At 34.5% G+C, this 23,543-nt stretch overlaps 1 protein-coding gene across 1 annotated transcript in view; it reads right to left on the reverse strand.

Moving 5' to 3' along the window:
* Window positions 1-23,543, reverse strand: part of KIAA0825 (KIAA0825 ortholog) — a 552,136-nt gene that overhangs the window by 311,978 nt on the left and 216,615 nt on the right. The window contains exons 12-13 of the mRNA XM_051971455.1: window positions 23,154-23,264; window positions 4,230-4,378 (exon numbers count right to left, since the gene is read on the reverse strand). Coding sequence (XP_051827415.1) covers window positions 4,230-4,378; window positions 23,154-23,264 — 260 coding nt within the window. The remainder of the gene's footprint in view (window positions 1-4,229; window positions 4,379-23,153; window positions 23,265-23,543) is intronic.

A 23,543-nucleotide genomic window follows, 5' to 3' on the forward strand; every position in this document is an offset into this window, starting at 1 on the left:
TATCTAACCCCAATGCACCCCCCCCAACCTATTTCACAGTTTATGAACAGGACAAAATATATGATATTGTCCTTAAGTGCTTCAAGAAAAGATATTCTGTAATGGCAGGGTATTTGTAATATTCCAATTCAATAAATATCTATTAAATGCTTTCTATATCTATATCTATATCTATATATGGCATTGATTTAGGTTCTGAAAGACACAAAGCTCACATTTAATAATACTTGATAATTACATAACACTATTAAGTTTTACAAAGCACTTTTCTGACAACTTAGTCAGACCTGTGGTGCAAGTATTAGTATACTCATTTTGTAGAGAAGGAAACTGAGTCTCAGAGGTTATACATTAAGTAACCTGAAAACCCAAGATTTGAACCCAAATTTCCCAAGTCTAAAATCAGAGCTCAGTACTACTCAACCTCCCAAATATTAATAAAGTCCAATCCCTGTCATAAAGGAGCTTACAACCTGCTTAGTTTTGTCCTTCCTTCATAAAGAGGACCAATGACATCACAGGCTAATAAGACTCTCATATGAACTGGATTTTAGTAAGGCATCTTGGATATCTGATCAAACTCTAAGTAATTCCATGGCACCTGCTTCAGCTGCCTTCCTAGCCACTGAAATAAATTCTTCTCATTCACCACTCCACTAAAGGAAATCTTCACAAAATTGAGATGCCACTCTAATTCACTGATGCATTTTAGACCACCCTGGTTTAATCTGCTAAAATGGTTTACCAAACTACTGCTGCTATGAATGTTACAACTTTTTGGAGCTACATTTGAGAATTGAATGCTAGATGGATACCAAAGGTGAATAAAGAGCCCTGAAAGGGTTTGGCAAGTCCTTACACCAGCGGTATTAGTCCTCCTTAAACATCTATACACCCCTACCATCTGGTAGGGATGATACAGATATAATGATAATATAACATAAATAACCTGCCTTGAGGTAGAGAGATGAATATAATACAAAATAAAATGTGCTAAGTACATTTGAGACATACAAAAAGTGCTATGGCATATCTAAAGAAGAAACACTAATTTCTGGTGAGGGGGGCATTAAAGTTCTACATAATGATTTTAAAGCATGTAGAAGCTAAAATTATGATTATTATTAAGAGAACATACAATTGAATCATACTCAGTTTTCCCTATGTGTTCCAGAATGATGATTTTAGAATAGAAGCATTAAATGAAAAAATTTAGTCATTATTGACCCAGATTCAATTTTATTCTATAGTATGTAAGTTAACTAACATGGATAAATACAAAGCTTAATAACATTGCCAATCTGTCACACTAATCCCCTAAAAGCCTCCAGCGTTATGATTATAAGGCATTTTCAATCATTTATTTGGTTCAATTCTCTCATCCCTACAAAATGAAGATGCTGGTTCAACATTTTTAGAAATATAGAGGAAGGAGCCAGTGAATCTTTTAAGTCAATCAGATTCATAAAGAGCAAGCCAATTCTTAGTAGTCAGGTAGTTAGGAGTACTTAGCAGGGGTAAGCAGGTTACATCACACCTTCCCCCACCCATCCACCCTTGTCCTGTTTAATGTCCTTATTGGTTGTATTCCCTCCATATTCAAGGGCTACTAAATAGCATCCTTGTGTCATTTAGCCTCAACATTGAGTAGCTTTTTTTTTAATATTTTATTTTATTTTATAATAACTTTATATTGACAGAATCCATGCCAGGGTAATTTTTTGAGTAGCCTTTAAAAAAGGGATATTTACTTCAGAAATATAGCAAGAACAAGCATTGCCATGGTCTTTGTGGAAATAGGCTCAAAACATAGATCAGTTTCTGTACATTAACCCAATCAAGTTTATATTTAGATGAAGCATAGGCTGTGCAGGCTGTAAAATCCAGTCTGGACTCCAACTCTTATATTACTATGAACTCTTCCAATAGTAAAATGAAGAGGAAAAAACCTTTGTGAATGTCTCTCAAGCAAATCAGAAGTTAATCTCTAGTATCCTCCACTTGGAGAGAGATTGCAATAGCTGAGCAGGCTGATGGGATCTGTGCAAGCATGTCAACTTTCCTTCAGTTCCTCCCAAATCATACTCTGTCCTCTGAACTCCCTTCTTTCTTTCTTTCTGGCTCAGAAAGTCCCTTTCTTTCTTTAATATACAGCTTAGCTGAATCTTCTTCATGAAATCTTTTCTGACCCACTACTCTCAACTGCAACCTTCTCAACTACCTTATATATAATTCTTTTGCATATATTCATATTCATATACTTTATATTTATGCTGAAAACTTTTTTATACTTGTATGTCCCCATTAGAATGTAAGCTCATTGCAATTAGGGTTTGTTTCATTCTTTATACTTGTACTCATGGCCCTTAGCATTATGTCTCACATATAGCAATTTTATTTATTGTCAAAATTGAAAGTCACCAAATCTTCACAGGACAAGTAGCTGCTATGCTCTGAGGACCAGGAATTAGGGAGCATCTCCAGAATATTTGCTACACAGAATTCCCTTCTGAAGATGGCCTTGTAGCTTCTTGTTGGCTACTTTATCTGGTGTGCTAAGTGGCCTCAATCCACATCCTTTGTCTCTTACAGTTGGTTCAAAGGAGTTATAACAAGGACACTCATCTATGCATTCTACTGCTCCTATTAATAACTTGAGATAAATCAGGACAAACATAATTTTAGTACTAAAACTTTCCAATAGTCATATCATTACCACCACTGCTCCCAATCATTATGAGCAGCACAACAGACAAGGTCAGAACTGAAAGAATGAAAAGAGTCTCGGACTAGCAGTAAGAAAACCTGGGTTCAAATCTCAGCTCTGTCACTTGTTGAGTGTGTGACCAGAGATAAATCACTTGTCTGGGCTTTGGTTCATTCATCTGGAAAATGAAGAGGTTAGACTAGGTGATTTCTGAGGTGTTTTCCAGTGCTAAGTTCAACCGTACTCTAGTCTACGATTCTGGGCTTGAGTACTTTTGTGGCCATTGTCAATTTGGAATGGTTGTGTATTCCAGTTTTCTTTAGTTTTTTTTTTTTTTCATGATCTGTCTTAGGCTCTTGACACAGGCAGATATGCTAATTTACAAGACTATATGGAAAGGTCCAAAATGTAGCTGCTGAGGTTATCACACATTGAAGCTACAGATAGTGGACTTTTCTCTATTTTGCAATGTATTTTGTCTGCGGTTTAAATTTTGTTCTGTGCTATATACAAGATGCCATTACAAGGGCAATGATAAAAAGAAAAGAATGTCATAATCTACACAAATATTAAAGGCAGCAAGAGGCTACATGTCAGACAATTTGAAAATCGACATAATTTCTTTTTCTTTTGATGCCAAATAGAAGAAACTTTAAAAGCTAATGTGACGTCAGGGATACAGTTACCAGAAAACACTTACTTTTAATTTTTTAAATGTCAATAATATCAGATGGTTCATGGGAGCTCTATAAATCCTTAATCTGTAGATGAACTAATTTTATCATTGATATTTAAAATTGATTATTGCCCTTTGAAAGGTGTACTTTGTACAAACACTGACTAAATGGTCCTATCTGTTATCCAAAATTATTAGTTTTTATTCATAAGGGAGTTAATGCAGTACAGTGGAAAGAATAATGACTTTGGAGTCAGGGTTCTGGGTCCAAATCCACATGATTTGTGAACCTTGGGCAGGTCACCCTGGGCTCAGTTTCTTCCTCTGTAAAAAGAAGGCTTTGTACTAGATAGCCTACAAAATCCTCTATAGCTCTTGATCTGTGACACTATAATCTATTTTCTTGTTAATATAATATGAACATCGTAAATTCTGTTCTTAAGTTTTAAGTCGTACTATGCCATTTTGCTAAGCACTGAGCACATGTCAAAGACATGGACCTACTTTCCATATAGTTTATACTTGATAGAATGTAAATTATTTCTAGATGGCCTTCTGAGTGAGAAAAAAAGTATAAGGATTTTTGATCTTTGTAAGCATAATTTGATCTTGGTACCAAATTCTTACTATTGCATTTCACTTTATCTGAAAATTTATTTCAGGCAAGGTTGATAAAAAGCTTTCTCCTCCTATTCAATACTTCTCCTACTGTTAACTGGATCACTACTGACATATGCAATGACGTGCTTTCCTTTGTCAATGGTAAAAAAATATATATTAAAAAAAGAAGTTCCACTTAGGCAGCTTCTCTGTATTTCTCAGATGCTTTTGCCAATACTTACTTACCAACACAAAACTCACTTCTCAACAAGATTTTTAGTATCAGACAATCATCATGCAGGAGGGTTTCCAAAAGCAAGTTCCAATTACAACAGGGTTGGGATAAGAGCAGTTTCAATCGACCCTGGACTGCCATTCCTCCAGCTGATGGAATCCTTTCAAAATGCAAGATAAAGAAGGAATAATGTAGTTAATTTATCTATGAAATTAATAGCCTTCAAATGTAGCTGTAACACTAACTCCTTTAAATGTCAATTCCTTCCAGATTACTCTGAAAATGCTTTCATGCTTGCTTACTTTCAGGCTTCTCAGAGAAGGAATTACATTTAATCTCAACTAGCTAAAAGCAAATGAACATTTGGTAGTCTGCCAAATTTATAACTGATACAAAGTAGTAACTTCTCTGATAACTCAATGAACAATTTAAGTTCTTGTTTGGGGAGCAAAAATATTTTTGTGCATGAATATATTAAATTAATGTATAATTGCTTCTTTTAATATATATCAATGTTGATGAAAACATAAGAATTTTTTTAAAAACTTATTTTTGTCAAATCAACAAGAATTTATTAAGTGCCTACTATGGGACAGGAAATTCTCATTGTTGCCTGTGTAAAGCATGACTCTAACCATATATTCAATACTGTAACCACTACAAACAGTCATCCCTCTATCTTCCTACATCAGGTTAATGATAGGTAGGAGAGGAACATGAAAGTTGGAGTAACCTGCTCAACATTGAGTTTAGACAGGGCTCTGCCACTTTCTATTTGTGTGACATTGGACAAGGCACAATTAATTCTTTGGACATCAGTGTTTTTATTTATAAAATCGGCAACTTGGATGAGAAGACTTCTAAGGTTAGTTCCAGATCTACTCCCATGATTACTGGTTTCAGAACTATTACCAAATTTAATGTTTTAATCAAAATTTAATCAAAAATTTAAAAAATGGTTTCATTGGTACTAATACTGATCATTAACTATTCTGCAAAAATCACCTGGAGATTTGCAAGGTTATCCGATACACCCAGGATTATCACATAGCCAGTAGGGGTCAGAAATGGGATTTAAATCTATGTCAGGGTTCTATCCAATATACCATGCTGCCTTTCACTGTTGACAACCAGTAAGAGTGATCATGTCCTGTTACATTATCTTTTTATAATTTGCTAGAGTGTTAAGCAGGGGATAGCTGAATAAAACTAATCCAATCTAACAAACATATATTAAGTGCTTCTTATATGTAGAATTCTGTGGTAGGCACTAGAGCTATAGAGATTGGGGGGTCTTAGAAACAAAGCTAAGTTAAACTTTCATTTTAATTATTTACATTAAAGAGTGAGCTTTTATTCAATCATAATAAGCAGCAGCAGCACAGTAGAGGGTTAGTCTGGATTCAAGTCCTGCTCACACATGTGAACTATGTGATCCTGATCAAATCTCTTGAGCTCTCAAGGCAACTCTATAACATAGTAAATTGCCAAGCAGGTACAGATCTGCCCTGGCAAAGAAAATGCTTATTCAGAGTTCACCATATTAGTGAAATCATAAGCCCACACTAAAATCCAAAGTATTCAACATAAAGCACAATCTAGGAGTCATCCTTGATTCCCCACTCTCTTTAATTCTTTCATATTCAATCTGTTACCAAGGATTGTCAATTTATGCTTCATAATATTTCTCAATTATGTCTACTTCTCTCCTCTGACATAGCACCCTGGAATAATCCCTTATAACTTCCCATCTGGATTACTTCAATCGCAGGTTAATTATTGTTCTCCCTTGTATGCCCTTCCACTCCAATACATCTTCCACTTGGATGGCAAAGTGATCTTCCTAAAGCAGTGTCATGTTATCTCATCTCCATTCTCCTACAATCCCACACTCAATAAATCCCATTCCCTATCATCTTCAAGATCAAATATAAAATCTTCATTGTCATTCAAAGCTCTTCAGAACCTCCCTCCACGCTTCCTATCCAGTCTTCTCCCCAGCCTGTGGCCCTGTGATGCTCCTTGAACTAGACAATCCATCTCCTTATTCTAGATATTTTCTCTAGCTGCCCACACCCAGAATGCTCTTCCTCTATATCTCCATTTCCTGGTTTACCTGATATTTCCTTCAAGTCCCAACTAACATCCCACCTTCTATAGGTTGTGTTGTGTTGTTTATCCTGCATTCCCAAAGAGAACCATAACATCAGAGAAGAGAGGCCATGACCTAGAAGTGAATTTGACTTGAGGGAGAGAGGCTGCACAAAGTTACTAGCCCCATTTTCTACTCTGGAGCCATCTGGTTCCAATGGCAAGAAACAGATAGATCAGGACCACTGGAGGCAGATCTGTATGCAGGGGGGAGATTCAGAGACTAAGGCTAGGAAGCCTTTGCTGAACCTCCTTTATTCTACTGCCCTAAGTTTATTATTTACAACTTATTCTATATATACCTTGACTATACATAAATGTTTTACATCTTCTCTATTAGATTATAAACTCCCTGAGAGTGAGAACTGTCTGTTACCTTTCTTTCTATCTTTTCTTTTTCTTTTTCTTTTTTTTGGTGGGGAGGGAGGGATGGTATTCTTAGAACACAAAACAGTGCCTGGCATATAGGAAATACTTAAAAGATATTAGTGATTGAAAAGTATTGCCACTAAGTTAAATACTACTAAGCAATAATTCTTTTTTTTTTCTTTTCAATAACTTTTTATTGACAGAACCCATGCCAGGGTAATTTTTTACAGCATTATCCCTTGCACTCACTTCTGTTCCGATTTTTCCCCTCCCTTCCTCTACCCCCTCCCCCAGATGGCAAGCAGTCCTTTACATGTTGAATAGGTTACAGTATATCCTAGATACAATATATGTGTGCAGAACCGAACAGTTTTCTTATTGAACAGGGAAAATTGGATTCAGAAGGTATAAACAACCTGGGAAGAAAAACAAAAATGCAAGCAGTTTATATTAATTTCCCAGTGTTCTTTCTTTGGGTGTAGTTTAAGCAATAATTCTTAATCTGGAATCCATAAACTTAAAAATATTGCTAATAATATTTCAATATAATTTAATAATTCAATTATATTCAATTCAACTCCTAAAATTCCTATTTTATTCTATTCATTTTAAAATATGATTCTGATATGGGCTCCATAGATTTCATCAGATTGCCAGTATAGTCCATGATTCAAAAAAGGTTAAAACTTCCTGCACAGAGAGTAGTTACAAGGTAGAAAGCATAAAGGCAGTTCAGCATTCAGTTCAAAAATACAAAATCCAAGGAAGAGATCAGTAGTAAAACCTGTAGCTTCAAATATCTATATAGGAATGCACAAAGTAGCTGCAATAAGCAAAGTGAATAAGAGCTCTTAGGCAAATTTCATTTCAAAGTTATCACAGAAAGTTGGTGAGATGAAATTTATGCCTGCAATATGGCAAAGGATAGCTTTACCTTATTTTTTTAAAGATAGGTTAAAAAGATAGAGATAATATTGTATATTAAAAACATTCAAACCAAATGCCAGATTGGAAAAGCACAACAGAGATCAATGAAGGGATACAGAGAAGTGATTTTGTCATGCTACAGGGAGCTTAGACAGAAAAATAATAGATCCTGAGTTCAGAAAATAGATCCCAAGCCTGGTAGAGAGGAATGGAATCTAGGTGTTCTTCCTTGCCCCCCTCTCTCCTTCCCTCCTCCTTTCTTCTTTTCCTCCCTCCTTTTCTCCCTCCCTTCCCTCCCCCCTCTCTTTCTCAGAGCCACTAATAATTTCTTAAGTTGCCTTATTGGTCATTACATCCTTATAGAGCAACCAATGAAGAGAACAGGAGAAAATTATATCCTAAATCTGATTTTTACCAGCTGGGAAAAACTGTTAGTTGGAGTGGAAATTACAAAAATGTTGGAGAAATGATCACTCTCCTAGGGTCTGTGATAATTGGAGAAAGCCATGCACAACTTGAGAGTTAGAAAGAGCAGATTTCAAAGGATAGGGGTCCTCAAATTATGGCCCTTGGGCCAGATGCAGCAGCTGAGAATGATTATCCCCCTCACCCAGGGCTATGAAATTTCTTTATTTAAAGGCCCACAAAACAAAGTTTTTGTTTTTACTATAGTCCGGCCCTCCAACAGTCTGAGGGGCAGTGAACTGGCCCCCTATTTAAAAAGTTTGAGGACCCCTGGAAGGATAAGTAAAATTTTGGAGCCCAAAATGTTACAGAAGAATTCAGCCCAGGAGGGATGAAATAATGGGTATAATGAGCTCTGAAAACTTGAGAATTACATAAAGATGAGTTAGATAAATGTCATCAATACCCCACACCAGTCTTATCTTTAACAAGTTAAGATTAGCAAGCATTTATTAATCACTTACTGTGTACAAGACACCATTCTAAGTTCTAAGAATACAAAGAAGTTTACAATTTAATTAGAAGGATGACAAGCTTACTAGAAATGATTATCACCTATGATAGAAGGTGCTAAGTATAAAGAAAAGTCTAGAAGAAGCACAATGAGGAATTTGAAGATGAATCTTTGATTTCTTTCCACAGGGATAGCCACGTAAAGTTCTTAAGGGAAAGACGTAGGTGTTTTACATTCCTTTGACACTCCAGGGGTGAAGAAAGGGAGTCTTAAAAGTCTCCTGGGTAGAAACAAAATTTTCACACACATACTCCCCTTCTCCCATGATGCCATGGGGCTAGTTTTCCCGTAAAAGTGATTGACAAACACCTAGGAAATTGGTTGGCTCAGGGGGCTAAAAGCTCATATTTGTTCAGCTACCTAAAAGGCATTTCATATTTAATGAATTAATGACTGATCTCAAAGCCACCAAAAAAGGCCTGTTGGTAGAGGCTGGAAAATAGGAGGCTCTCAGAGGGTATGGCCAAGAGATCAGGAAGGATAAGGCATATTCACTGAATCATCTGATAATGCTCTGTCTATGGCTAAATAAATAATCTTTTGTTAACTGTTGAATAACCTATAAAGGTCTTGGGGACTACCCTGAGTCAAACCCAGCCTTTAACATATTAACACTAGAGTTACAAGGCTTGACAGGTTCTGCCCACCTGGAAAGTCCTGGAATAGGGACCTATTGACAGGCTACACAGGGTGTCCTAAAAAACTAAGTGCAATGTTAAGCTTTAATAACTTTATTAGCTTAACGCTCCACTAAGTATTTTGGGATGTATTTCTTTTGGCCAGAACTAGTTTAGTTAATTCAGAGAGTCTCATCCTCAGAAGTAAGAAGCCCATCATTTATTATTGTTTCATGAGTGGACGATAGACTAAGTGAATCAATGTAACTTGTACCACACCTCTGAATCTTTTGGGGCTCCTGTAACAGTATCAAGTATTTAGGTCAGGACTGGGATAAGTTCAATGAAGTTCAAAACTCTCTGGGAGGTATTATCATAGGCTGAGGTCTCTAAGAACCTAAAGTTCTCCCAGTTTAATATAAGCCTTATGGGACTCCACTCATTTGATTCTGAACATACTCAAACCTAAACCCTAAGGATTCTGAATTTGTAGAATATCCCAAACATAGAGTGAAGCATTAAAGGACCATAAAGAATGGAGAAAATCTTCAGTGCTCAAAAATGTCCTATCTGAAACACTTGGTGGCTTTTCTTTGTGATCCTTGATACTGATTCAAAGAATGAATAATTATACTTAACAGACAAAAAAAAGCAATTAACATGCAAACAAAATTTGTGTCTTGGTTTAAACAAAAACAATAGCTTTTTGTTCTTTCTAAATATAGGATTAAAGGTAGAGAATATACATATATAAACATCCATGTACATAGGATTTCCAGGCTTTTCTCCTTTCCTTTCCATCCACCTTGTGATTGATTTTCCTTTATATGTTGTCTCCTCTAGTAAAAAGAGTAAGCTTCTTGAAAGCAGGGGTTGTTTAATTTTTTTCTTTGTATGACCAAAATTTAGCACTTACTACATGTTTTTAAAAATTCATTCATTTCAACTTTTCTTTTTTCCATCCCTGCCATGCTGTCTGTAACATCATTTTTGGACATGAAAACCAGCAATATACTATTAATGATATGTGATTTGTACATTTGTGGAAAGACTACTGGACTGGAGTTAGGAGAGGTCTAGATTAAAATTTTAACTCCAACAATTACTAGTTGTGTGACTAAGTAAATTGCAATATATCTTAAAAACTTAAATTACCCTTTTGTAAAATGGGGATATTAATACTTGTACTACATAATACAGGGTTGTTATAAGGAAAACCATATTGTAAACTTTAATGCACCATACAAATGTAAATTGTCATTTCAATAATGATTTGGGGATAATAAGAGGCACAGAGTAGGATGTAATAAATGTTTTCTGTTAGACTGATTAAATGGGATACTACATTCACTGAAGGAGACATAAGAAGTCTGGTTATAAACCAAAGCTGGGTCAACAAAACACCTACTTACATCTCTCTCTCTCTCTTTCTTTTGTTCATTAACAAAAGCAATTTTTTGTTAGACACACAGATATATAATGATGAAGATAATTTTAATGTAATTTTTCACAGTGTTATATCTGAATACCTGGTTAGGAAAAAAAGAGCTCATCCTTGACCAGATGGGAAATCATTTGTTGTAACATATACCAGCTTTTGGCTCTATCAGGCTAGCACGAATTTTAAAAAGTACAGTAACGTGACTCATTCAGAGGAAAAGTAATATATTATAAACATTCCTCAATAATTAAGCTAACAGCAATAAATGCTTTGAGGAGTTTGTGTTGGACATATGGAGAAGCATATGTTCTCTCTCATCCTCCTAGCTGATGTAGCTGTGAACTTGAGATTATCTCTATGAAAAGAGATAAAAGGTGAACTATAATAAGCCTTGTATAAATATACATGTTGAATTCCAGACTGAAAGAAAGAAAAGGATAAAATTTTATAAACACACTGAAATGCTTTTATAATGTCAGAATTAGGAGAAAGAATGATCTTTGTGTAGGTTAAATTATATCAGACTTTTATTGTAGGCCTGTAGTTTCTAAGCCTCCAGGGCTATGATTTGACCTGAAGAACATGAAAATTATTTATATGGTACTAAACATAGAAGATAATGTAGCTATATTGATTAATAAAGACTCTAAATACATAATTTGAAGTTACTATACAAGATTTTTGAAGCATTCTCCCAAATCATTCAGATTTGTATTTTGTAGAGCCCATTTCCTGTCCACATTTCAAAATTTCAAACTTTTAAAATGACTTTGAGGGAATTATTTTTCTTTTGAAATTCTAATACATTCTCCCAATAGAGTCTAAATACTTTATATTTTTCTGAAAGCCTATCCATCTTAATGAACTAACCAGATGTCTCAATGATTAGTCTATCAAAGAACAAATTACCTTTCATGTTCTAATGATTATCAACCAATACTTTTTAATGATTATCACAAACATCTTTCTTGAGCATGGTTATTGCTACCTATTGTGGTTTCTAATGTGACAACTCAAAACTATTGACCTACCTTATCAATCAACAAGTATTTATTAAATTGGTCCTATGTGTCAGACACATAGTTAGGTGGTAGTTACAAAAAGCTCAAAGTGAAATAGTCTCAGCTTTCAAGGTATTTATATTCTTAACAGGAAATACTCTAAAATACTCAAGTGGACCTGTGATTCTATTAATTCAAAAGTTTGTAGAATATCCCAACATTTAAAAAAATTTAGTTTTAGATACACTGAGTTTAAGACCAACAATGTCAAAGATTGCAGAAAGGACTGAGTATGAGAACTGAGAAAAGGTCATTAAATTTGACAATTAAGAGATGACTGAAATAGCTGTTCCAGTTGAATGAGATCAGATATCATATCATCAAAGAGTAGAAGAGAATGGGGGAAAGGAAGTGGGGAGCACCTATTGAAGCCTTCTCAAGGATGGAGAAATATAGGATGATAGCTAGCAAGGATGGATATATCAAATGAGTGGGTTTTTTGAGGTTGGAAGAGACATAAGTTTGCTTGTGAGAAATAGGGAAACAGCCAGTAGACAGGGAGAAAATAAAAATGAAAGTGACATAAAGGAAATGACAAAGGGGACAATCTGTTGGAGAAAATAGGATGGAATAGGATCACATGAATGTAGAAGGGTTTGCTTTGGCAAGGAGAAAGACCACCTCATCATACTACATAGGAATGAAGAAGCTGATGGTGGCAGAAGGCATCTGTTTGATGTGAAATGAGAGAAGAGGCTCATTTTTTTCATGAAAGATGAGGTAAAGTCCTTAGCTGAGAGGGTGGTGGAAAGATGAGAAGGCAGAAAAAAGACTTTGTGATTGCTGAAATATTGAGTCAAATAGGAGAACATAAAAGAATTTCCTTGCTGTGAGACTCCAGTTCACATTACATAACACACATTTGCAGTGGAATTAGCAAAGTTTAATGATTTCATCTAGTTTTGTTCAGCAAGATGTGAATCAAAGTGGAGGGAGTGGATGATGAAATTAAACTCAAGGCTAAGGCTTAGTAGAGCAAGTTTCTTGATAGTATAAGGGGATGAGGGAATAAGCAGAATTAGGGGATATGACATGGATGATGACCAAGCAAAGGAGTTAAAGAAGCAAGAAAAATAAGGAAGCAAATCATCAGAGAGCAGTATCAGGACTCAGAAAAAAATATCAAGGAAGAGAAGGTAGTCAACAGTGTCAAATGCAGCAGATCCATTAGGAAATCAGTCAAAAAAATATTTACAAAGAACTTGCCAGCTGGCAGCTCTATACTAAGTGCTTGGGATACAAATAGAAGCAAAAAGTATAGTCCTTACACTCAGGGAGATTACATTTTGAGGGAAGATAGTACATAGAGCTGAAAAGGGTGGAGTCAGGAAAAACACATTATGTACAGGTGGCTGTTCTGAGTCCTTCTCCAATTTGGAGATTTTAGAAATAACCCACCAATGGGAGAAGGGGCTCACAGGAAGAGAGAAAGATGAGGACCAATAAAAGTCTAAGACCTGTTCTTGACAAAGTTACACTGAATATTAGTGATAGTTACTTTCCATTCTTAATGCTCACAATCTATCAATTTAATAATGCATTCTAGAATTGTGTCAACAATTGAAATTCACTGGTCTATAGTTTTCAGGCTCTATCACATTCTCTTTTGGGAAAATGTGAAGACCATTTGCCTTTCTATAATATTGTGACCCTTGTCTTATTCACCATGACTTCTCAAAGATAACTGACACTGGTTGAGCAATCACACCAATGAGTGCCTTTTTTTTTTTTTTTTTTTTTTTTTTTTTTTAGCAATTTTAGTTTTCATACTATTATTCTAAACTTGACAAACAAGAGCATTTTTATAAATAAAGGAGATAAAAAGAACTTGTATATAATGTCCATAATATTTAATTATAAGTGATAATTTCTACGACATATAATATGATTTTAAAATATATAATAAATGTACCAAAGGTGTTCTTTCTGTCTGTTCTTCCTTCTGTCCTCTTCCACATCAAGAAAAAAGTTTCATTTTCTTGCTTTTTCATATTTGTTTTGTTATTACTATTACAACCTTTTCCAACTTCTCAACTTTTCTTTTTCTTCCTCTCCCACTCAAGAAAAAAATTCCTCCCAATATAACACATAAGCACAATCAAGCAAAACAAATTCATACATTAGCCATAGCTAAAAATATGTCTTATTCTATGCCACTCTATCACCTATTTGTTTAGGGGTGAAAAACATATTTTACCATTGATCTTTTGGAGTCATGATCAGTTAAGTCTTTCAAAGTTATTTTTCTTTTAAAATCTTGTAATCGTTGTATAAATTCTTCCTTTGGTTTTTTTAATTTTTTCTTTGCATAATTTCATACAAGTCTTCCAAAGTTTCTCTAAAATATGTCTCTAGTTTTGTCTTATTTTTAATTACATTGTATTACATTCACATACCATAATATTTTCAACCATTACTAATTAATGGGCAGAGCTACTATAAATGCTTTTGTATATATGGGTCTTTTATTTTTCTTTGATTGGGGGGCAGCAATTTGTCTGCTAGTGTTATATGGCTGGATCAAAGCACACAGTTAGCTGACTTTTTTAAGGTTTAGTTTGAAATTGCCTTCTAGAGTGGGTAGGCCATTCCATCAATATCCATTAATGTGACTGTCTTTTCCTTATAACAAGTTATTTTCCTCTTTTAAAAATCATCATTGCCAATCTGATGGGTATGAGATGGAACCTCAGAGTTTTATTATTTTGCATTTCTCTTGTCATTAGTGACTTGGAACATTTATTTTCATGTGTTTGTTGAGAGCTTATTTTTTCTTTTGTGAATTGCCTATTTGTGTACTTTGACAATTCATCTACTGTTGAATAGCTATTTTAAATTTGATTCAGTACTATATATATGCACATATACATATTTATATAATATTAGATAGCCAGTTTTATTAGAGAAGATTGTTCCAAATAATTTTTCCAAGTTAACTGTTTCTCTTCTAATTTTAAGTGCATTTTTTTGCACAAAAGTGTTTCATTTTTATGTAGTTGAAATTGTCTATTTTATCACATATGATATTGATTCCTTCTTAGGTGAAAAATCCTTTTAGCTAATGTTGTGAAAAGGTACAGATAGGTTCTGATAAGTGCCAACAATGAATCTTGTGAAGTGATAATATTTTTCAAATTTGCACTATTTGAAGTTTTGCTTATATATGAAGTTGATAATTAATTCCAGTCCAATAGAAATATTGAATAATGAGCCTACTTAATATTACTTAATAATTCATTATTCACACAAATCAGGACCTTACTGTATTGACCTCCCTTCCTAGTACCTTACTGTATCTCCTTCCTTCCTCCTCCAAGTAATTCTTGATGTGATCTTTTATATGTAGGTCATATTGATTTGGATCTATTGTTGTGGAATAAGATGTCAGACTAAACTTAATTTCTTGTTGCCATTCATTTTCGAAGACGAACAAAATAACATCACTTTTGATATAGTCAAGTTCAGACCAATTGATCAGACCAATATGAGCTCGGAATACTCTACCACAGATCAGACACAAATTAGTCCATGTGACATTTCCAGTGGATTCTCTAAATTTGCTTATCTTGCATTTCTCATGAGTTACTTCAATTGTGTGCTCATAGAGTGTAAGATCTTTTCTGATGAGGGCATACCATCCTTGGCAGTCCTGTATCAGTGTCTCATATGTCCAAAACAAAAAAAAATCAATTCCAAAGTTCTTGAGAGTGTCCTTGCATCACTTTTTTCTGACTATCATGGGAGCACTAGTTCCGTGTGAGTTCTTCATAATAGAGGGAACATGTGGTCCAGAGTGCTGAACTGATCACAGACTTATTCTCTCCAAGCTAAATATTCTCATTGAACAAAAACAATAGCCCAAGGCAAAATGACTTCCAGAATTTATGTCAAGAGATTAGAGAGTTTCTCTGAGATAGGACAGTTTGAAAGGAAAGTTGAACCAATACACATTTGGCAATAGTGTAGCAGAAAAGAGAGCAGCTTTCAGTTTTGGTTTATAGCGTGGCTTATCTGGGTCAGAACTCTTACAAATATCAAGACCAGTTTGATAAAAATTATGGGGAAATTCAGAAATTACTAACTTAAAAGTGAAAACTTCACAGGGTTTACCAGTAGGATAATTCATGTGCTTCTATGAAAGCAGTATTTAATTCCATCAACAGTAATATATAATGGAAGCTTAGAGAGATGCAGGATTCCTGGCTCAGTAAATTCAATTTTATGCTGATAGTAACAATCCAAAACTCTTTTAGGATGTTCTAAAGGTTACTTATGGGCCAAATACACATAGTGCATCTCAACTACTCAGTGCTGAAGGAGCCACATTGATTAGTGATAAGGATATGATCCTGGGGAGGTGGACTGAACCCTTCCATAGTGTTCTCAACAGACTGTGCTGAAGCCATTGCTTGTTGAATGCTGAAGTTCCAACTTAAGAAGAGGCTTTGAATGCCATTAGGCTCTTTTCATGTGGCAAAACACCTGGTGCTGATTCTATTCCAGCTGAGATTTAAATGCCAATGTTTGTTGTGAGAGCACATCCACAAAGTTTTATTATGTTTAGGTAAATGGATGGCACTGTTGGTGATGAGGGGTCATGAGATGCACAATTCTTCAGTACTAAGTGATTATTGCTGTTGCTCTTTCCAACTTCATTTCTCCCAAGGACTCCCTGCCACATTTGGTATAAAATTTTTCTTAGATCTCATAGGATTTTTCATGGTAGGGGTACAGGCAATTTTTGTTGCTGTCTTCTTTGAGATTGTGACTGCCAGCACACTTTTTTTAGTTTACCTGAAGCATAATTACTCTTTACAAAAGTTTCTTATAACCAATAAATTGTTTGGATGCTATGCCATTCCATGAAGATGTATGAAGCATTGATATTTCCCTTTACAAGTGTTTCTTGTAAACAATGAATTGTTAGATTCTTTCTGATCCATTTTACTATCCTCTTTCCTTTTATGGGTAAATTGCTCACATTCATATTAGAGCTATACTTGTTCATTGTGTATTTCCCTCCATCATATCTTCTTAATCTTTTTCTTCTCTTTCCCACTCCCTCAATACTTTACAAAAAAGGGGAAAATGGCGAAAGAGAAGGAATGTGATTAATACTAGCAATCCATAACAGAAGCAGTGTGTTGATTCCTGTCCACTTCCTTCCTCCCTTCACTTCAAACATATCCCAAGTGACTGGCTCTCTTTTTTTCTTTCCTTTTTAATTACTCTTCACAAAGCATTCTTTAAAAATGAAATTCATTTTGTTTGTGCCTACGCCTTCCCTGTTTTATTCTTCCTCTTCCCTTTTCCTGAACCTGTTTTCCTGTTAGATTTATATATTTTTACAGCAAACTGTGTGTGAGTGTGTGTGTGTGTGTGTGTGTGTGTGTGTGTGTGTGTGTGTGTGTGTGTGTGTGTGTTTTGTATTCAACCGTCCTTTCTTTGGTTCAGATAAGAATGATATTCCTCTGATTCTATACTCCATGTTTTATACTCTTCTTAGTGTGCCTCAATTACAAGAAATTCTAAGTTCCAACCTTTCTTCCTCATTTCTTCCCTAATTTATCCTTCAATTTCTTTCATGGGGCAGCTAAGTGGTTCTGCAAATAGAGTGTAGGGCCAGGAGTAAGACTCATCTTCCTGAATTCTAATCTGGTCTCAGACAGTTCCTAGCTGTGTGATCCTGGCTAAGTCACTTAATTGTGTTTTGTCATACCTATAAACCATGTCCCTCATCTGTAAAATGAGCTGGAGAAGAAAATGGCAAAGCATTCCAGTATTTTTGCTAAGAAAACTCCAAATGAGTCCAACAATGCAAAAGTGAATAACATCTCCTCCTTTATTTTTCCTCACTGAAGACCATCAAAACAAGAGATAAGCACCCCAAGTTCAGTTTTTGTCTAATTTAACTGGCTCTGTGAGTCTTGCAGATATCAGAATTCTGAAAAAACCCTTGTCTCTGTCAAGCTATATAAGTCCTTCAGTAAGCTTTTAGTCTTTTCCAATAGCTCAAATGAATTTACGTTCATAGGATTTACTTGTTTCCAGTGTTTGCATTTTAAAGTTTCTACTTAAGACTTAACTTTTTCATTAGGAATTACTTTTTCAATTAGGAATTCTTGAAAGTTCTTTCTTTTATTAAAGGCCCATTTTTATAGCCTCTTTATCCCTTTTGCCCTTTTTTATCTATTTTTATTCCTTTTAAATAGATAACCAAATTTCAATCATAAAGCTTATCCTCCCTATTTTCAAGGATATCTACTTCCTCACATTAAAATTACTTTGTTGTTACTGATAATTTGTGAATTTGTATATAACAACTAAGGCCATGTGTTTTATTGTTTTCTGTGTATTACTAGTCCTCTATACTACTATTTTTCTTACCTTGTTCATACTGCTGTGTATGGTAAGTAGCTTGGATAACCATGTGATATGCACACACATGCATGCATGTCACATAATGTACCTATATGTACATATACACATATGTGCATATATACATGGAAAGGCAGTTTTCTCCTTCCCCTATCTTTTCAGTTTCCCCTTATCTTTCAAATATTTGGGATAGAATTTGTGAGACTCCATCAAAAATATTTTCATTGTCCTTTAATCTTAAACTTAATTTTTTCCGCTCTGAAAAATCCTAGTGAAAAGGTGGGAGTGCTTTTTTGTTCTTCAGATCCCTTTTTTTCTGTTCTTGAAAAAATGTATTTTATTCTCCCAGAAAACTTGAAAGATAGAGAAGCATTCCTCCAGTACTTTCATTTCCTTTCAATAGGAGGAAGACCAACTTGCACTTTATGCATAGAGTTGTTATTTTGCATTGGCAGAAAGACAAACATGGTGTATTCTCTGTAGGTCACTGTAAAATTCCCCTTGCCTTCCATATTTGCTATAAGGAAGACCCTCAGGCCTCTGTCATTCTTGTTAGTAGATCTTGCTCCTAACTCTGTGGTGAATTGATTTGGCAAACTGCCTACTTGCCACATGTGTTAGTTGTGCTGCAGGCAGTTCTGAATAAGGTTTAATTTATTTATTTCAGGCCTCCTACCTTTTCTGATGATAGGATTCTAACTTGCTCAGCTGCTTTTGATTGGTAATTAGCAGATTCCTACCAAACTGTAATGCCAACTGAAGCTTGCCTTTAGCTAACTCCTATGCAAGTCTCAATCAGAAATATAATTACCAGCAAGGCTTTATGAATGAAAATGAATGAATGAATGTACATTTATTAATTGCTTACTTTGTGCTAGGAACTGTGCTAAATAAAATTATTTACCTATATCTCTTCCCCTCTTTCTGATATTATTCTTGGCTTTCAGAACAATAGAAAAAAAATAAAAGAACTGGAATCATTTAACTTGGGAAATAGAAGATGTGATATACAACTTAATAACAGTTTTTTGTTATTAATAACATGAATTTTAAGGTCTTATTAGTAGTCATAGGTAAATAGAGTTTATAAGATGTCAAGGTTGCAGCTGTTCTTTGACATTATGGCCCAGAGTCATCATTCTGAATTTCTTTGGTGTGTAGTGTGCTCAAAACATCTAAAAGCTTGCAAAATAGCCAGTTGTGCAAGACTTTACAAGATACACACACACACACACACACACACACACATACACACAATATACACATGTGAGAAAAACAACCCAAAGATTCCCCAGATGGCTCTATCACAAGAAAGTTATCAACCAGTGAATCTTGCTTTCTCTTCAGTCAACATAATCAGTTTTACAGGAACAGTACAACAGGAAATTTGGGGGACCCCAGCAGCTCAGAAATCTGGGCCACCTCCACTTTTTATATCATGTTTTTAAATGGTCTTATAGAATGGCAGAGGCTGATGCTTTTATTAAGGCTACTAACTAACAGCTAATGAATCCTGCTCCTATTAGGTTAAATGCCCTGCCTCTTTGTAGTGAAAAGTACATATCCATAGATTGTTACTATACAAATTGATCTTAATTAGGAATAACATACTATTATATTTAGTTGGAAAAGTATGATAGATTCTTTTTTTTTTTTTTTTTTTTTTTGAGGCAATTGTGGGTAAGTGACGGTGGCCAGTTAGTAAATGTTAAGTATCTGAGGTCAGATTTGAACTCAGGTTCTACTGACTCCAGGGCCAATGATCTACCCACTGCACCATCTAGCTGCCCCTGATATATTCTTTAAAATGTACATATAATTGCTTCGAAAGAAAAGTTAACCTTTTTATAGACAGGAATTGCTCTTAAGCAAAAAACTAGCTTAAAGAATTAAGCTGCTTCAATTGCAACATTTAAAAAAATATGAATATGATAAATACATATCCCATTTATGTTACAAAAGTGTAATAGTGTGAGGAACAGAAACTAATCTGATTTAGCAGATCCAAAATCAGAAGAATAGTGTAGAAAGGCAGCAAACATATAATTTCAAACATATAATTTCACTGACAAAAAGAAATCAGGGGAATTTGAGGTTTTCTTGAATTTAGTTTATAACTGGATAAGGTACTAATTAGAAGCAAAGAAAAATGTCCTATTTACCAACACCTGTATCAGAAAGAAGTTCTTAAGAGCAATATCCAAGGAGTAGAATCAAAGCAAACAAATTAGATAGTTTAATGATACCAAAACTCACTCATGACTTTCTAGTTCTCAACATATTTATAATTGGCATTAGAAAATTATTAAAGTGAATCCAAGTAAGCCAGGGACCAGTATTTCATAGTAAAGAGTGAAAAGCAATGATTTGGCTGGAACTTCATTTAAAAGCAAGTCAGAAAATAAAGTTTACCTTACATTTGGCAAATTTTAAGTAATAAATCACAACTATATGATAATTTTTAGAATGAATGGAGAATAAATAAACTTGATTTTTTCATTTTTCCAAATGAAATTATATGATAATAGTATATGTATAATATATTAATATATAATAATAAATTATATAATAACCATAATAATAAGATAAATTATAATAATATGTAACCTTCTTCACTTTAAATTCTGCTGCATAATCATAAAGAGGGTCATTGTAAAAATATTCTACTGCCTCATCAATTTTCTCAAGGACTTCTCTTAATCTCTTGATATTAAGATAATTTTCTTTTGAAGAACCTATCAACAATCATCAACAATCAGCGAACAAACAAGAAAGGCATTAATTAATGGGCCAGAATAGTTGGAAATAGACTCTGGGAAAGATAAGAAAGATCTTTTAGAGGGGCCTATAAATGGTCAACTCAGCAGGGAATTATTTTGCATCATAATTTTGCTTCATTTCACTATTACAACCTTGTAGGGAAGCATGGCATTTTAGATAGCCAGCCTTGGAAATTAACTTTCCAGTTCTGCCTCAGATACCTGAACAGGTCATTTATCCTCCCAATGCTCCAAAGCTGCTGATCTACATTGGGGATGTTCTAGAGTTCCCTACAACTAATGATATAGCCAGTATACAGATACAAGCAGAATTGTAGACATTTGGATAATGAATGCTTAGAAAATGAGGACCCCCCCCCCCCAATTTGGATTATCTCTTTAAACTTCAGACATCAGGTATGTAGAACAAGCTGAATAAAAACATCTTAGGCAAATGAGATTAAGTTTTGAAATTGAATATTACTGAGGAAATAGGAAACAGAAAGGGGTAAAGTTTGCTACATTTGGAGTCTTCACAGAGAAATCTGCTACCTAAGTAGCCTCCAATTTCCTCAATTGAAGAATAAAAAGGTTGGACTAGATTTCTAAATCTATGAGCCAATGACATCATAGGTTACTTGATTACTTCTGATTCTTTAAGCAAATAAGGATTTGGTTGTTTACTTAGATTTACATTTTGAAACAAAGGAAGGGTCTCTGTTTACCCTGTTCTCAACAGCTTGAATGCTATCTTCCTTATTTCTGCTTGTTGATGTCTTACTCTAAATATAGGTCTACCTATATTCCTGCTTAATAAGGGCCAAGGGCTTCCTCTTCCCTCCAGTATTAAATGGAGTCTTCTTAAATTGATATTTAGATAAGTAATTCCTGAAATCAATGATCCATCTCCTATTTCTGAAACTTTCCATTGGCTGACTTGCAGCATTGAGATGTATTTCCTCCTCACTCCCTCCTCTCAGCATCCTCAGCTTCCTTCAGGCCTCATATCTGGCACCACTTCCTATGGAAAAACTTTCCTGATCCCAGTGAGTTGTTAGTGTTCTCTCCCTCCTCAAATGATAGTTGCCAAATATTTAGTGAATGAATGTGAAATAAAAAAGAAGAAAAACTCAGAGTATGTCTTACTCTTTTGGAAAGGAATTTTGTACCAAAGAATAGCTTTAAGGATGAGCTCTGTTACCTGAGGAGAACTTTGTCATTGACTGGTCTTTACTTTGAATTAATTACAGCCAAGTGATTGGAGGGGGAGAGAAGAGGAGTGGGTCCAGACTCTTACAGGTCATGGCTAAGTAAATCAATTCTACATATTAGACAACTAGGTGCATAGTGGATAGTATATCACTGAGCTTAGGAAGACCTCAGATATGTAAGGTGCTTAGCCCAGTGCCTGGATTAGTAGATGCCTAATCAGTGTTTGTTTCCTTTCTTTTATAAAGTTAGTTGTGCATATACATCATATTATAGCTCCTAATATTTAGAAGTATCAGAAATTTGAGGAAATTGAAATTTCAGAGTAAATATATATTATTCTATTCTTAGTTACTATCGATATATCTTGCTCAGTTCATTGAAAGGCTTGGTGAAAGATCAGTGTGTAATGTTCCTTAATTCTGATAAGATATTGAAATAAATATGTCAGATTTTTTCCTTATTTTTTTACAATCATTTATTTAATATTAGATGATGGAACTCTATTCTCTAACTACTCTTTCAGCTTTTGCTCTATGATCATCATCTATTATGTAGGAAAGTATTTCCTTGTCAATATTCCAATGCTTATAGTCTTCCTACTGCTATGAATTTGGGGCCTTCAATATTCAGCATGGTTGTTGACAATGAATAAATTAACAGATAAATATTACTTCCTGTAATAATTTCAGTAACAATCTAATTGGGGAATTATCTAAAATGAATTAGGTTTCTCTTTTCACTTTTGTTTTTTCATTATGTCACAAAACAAGATGACTATGGGTAAATTTGGGACCTGGGCCTTGCTCTCAAAAGATTTTGCACATATATACACACCCACTCACCCATATGTAATATACACATGCATACAACACACATACCCACATACATATTTAAAAAACACAATACTTTCTATCTCAATACATCATAATGGCAATAGAAAGATTTCAGAGAAGATTTTGTACAGTGAGTTTTACATTCGTGGATACCAAAGACATAATTTATAATATCAAGAGTTACTGTTAGATCAATTATAACACTTACCTAAGAAAAGAAGGAGAAAAATGTTCTATGCAAGAAATCCAATGTAATGGTTGATTGAAAGATGACTCTGAAGAATCTGATATAAGATCATCAGTGCCATTCTGAAATGTCCTATTAAAACAGAAATTTTTTTTAAGGAAATAAATTGTGAAACATTGCATATTAGACTTCATTTAACGCTATTTAGGATTTAGCCATTCTTCAGAGCTAATTAACAAAGAGGAAACTGTTCTGGGATTACCACATGAAAAATACAAATTGTCTCCCTTGGGAATTTAATACACATGTCAATGTGTGAGTCAGAATAGAGAAAGGAGATCAGTGAGCCCAAGAAAAAGGCATGAAAGAGATCCTTTATGCTGTCTGCAATTATAGAGAATACAGTACTTT

Source organism: Antechinus flavipes, chromosome 1 (assembly GCF_016432865.1).
Source record: "Antechinus flavipes isolate AdamAnt ecotype Samford, QLD, Australia chromosome 1, AdamAnt_v2, whole genome shotgun sequence".
Classification (NCBI taxonomy): Eukaryota; Metazoa; Chordata; class Mammalia; order Dasyuromorphia; family Dasyuridae; genus Antechinus; species Antechinus flavipes.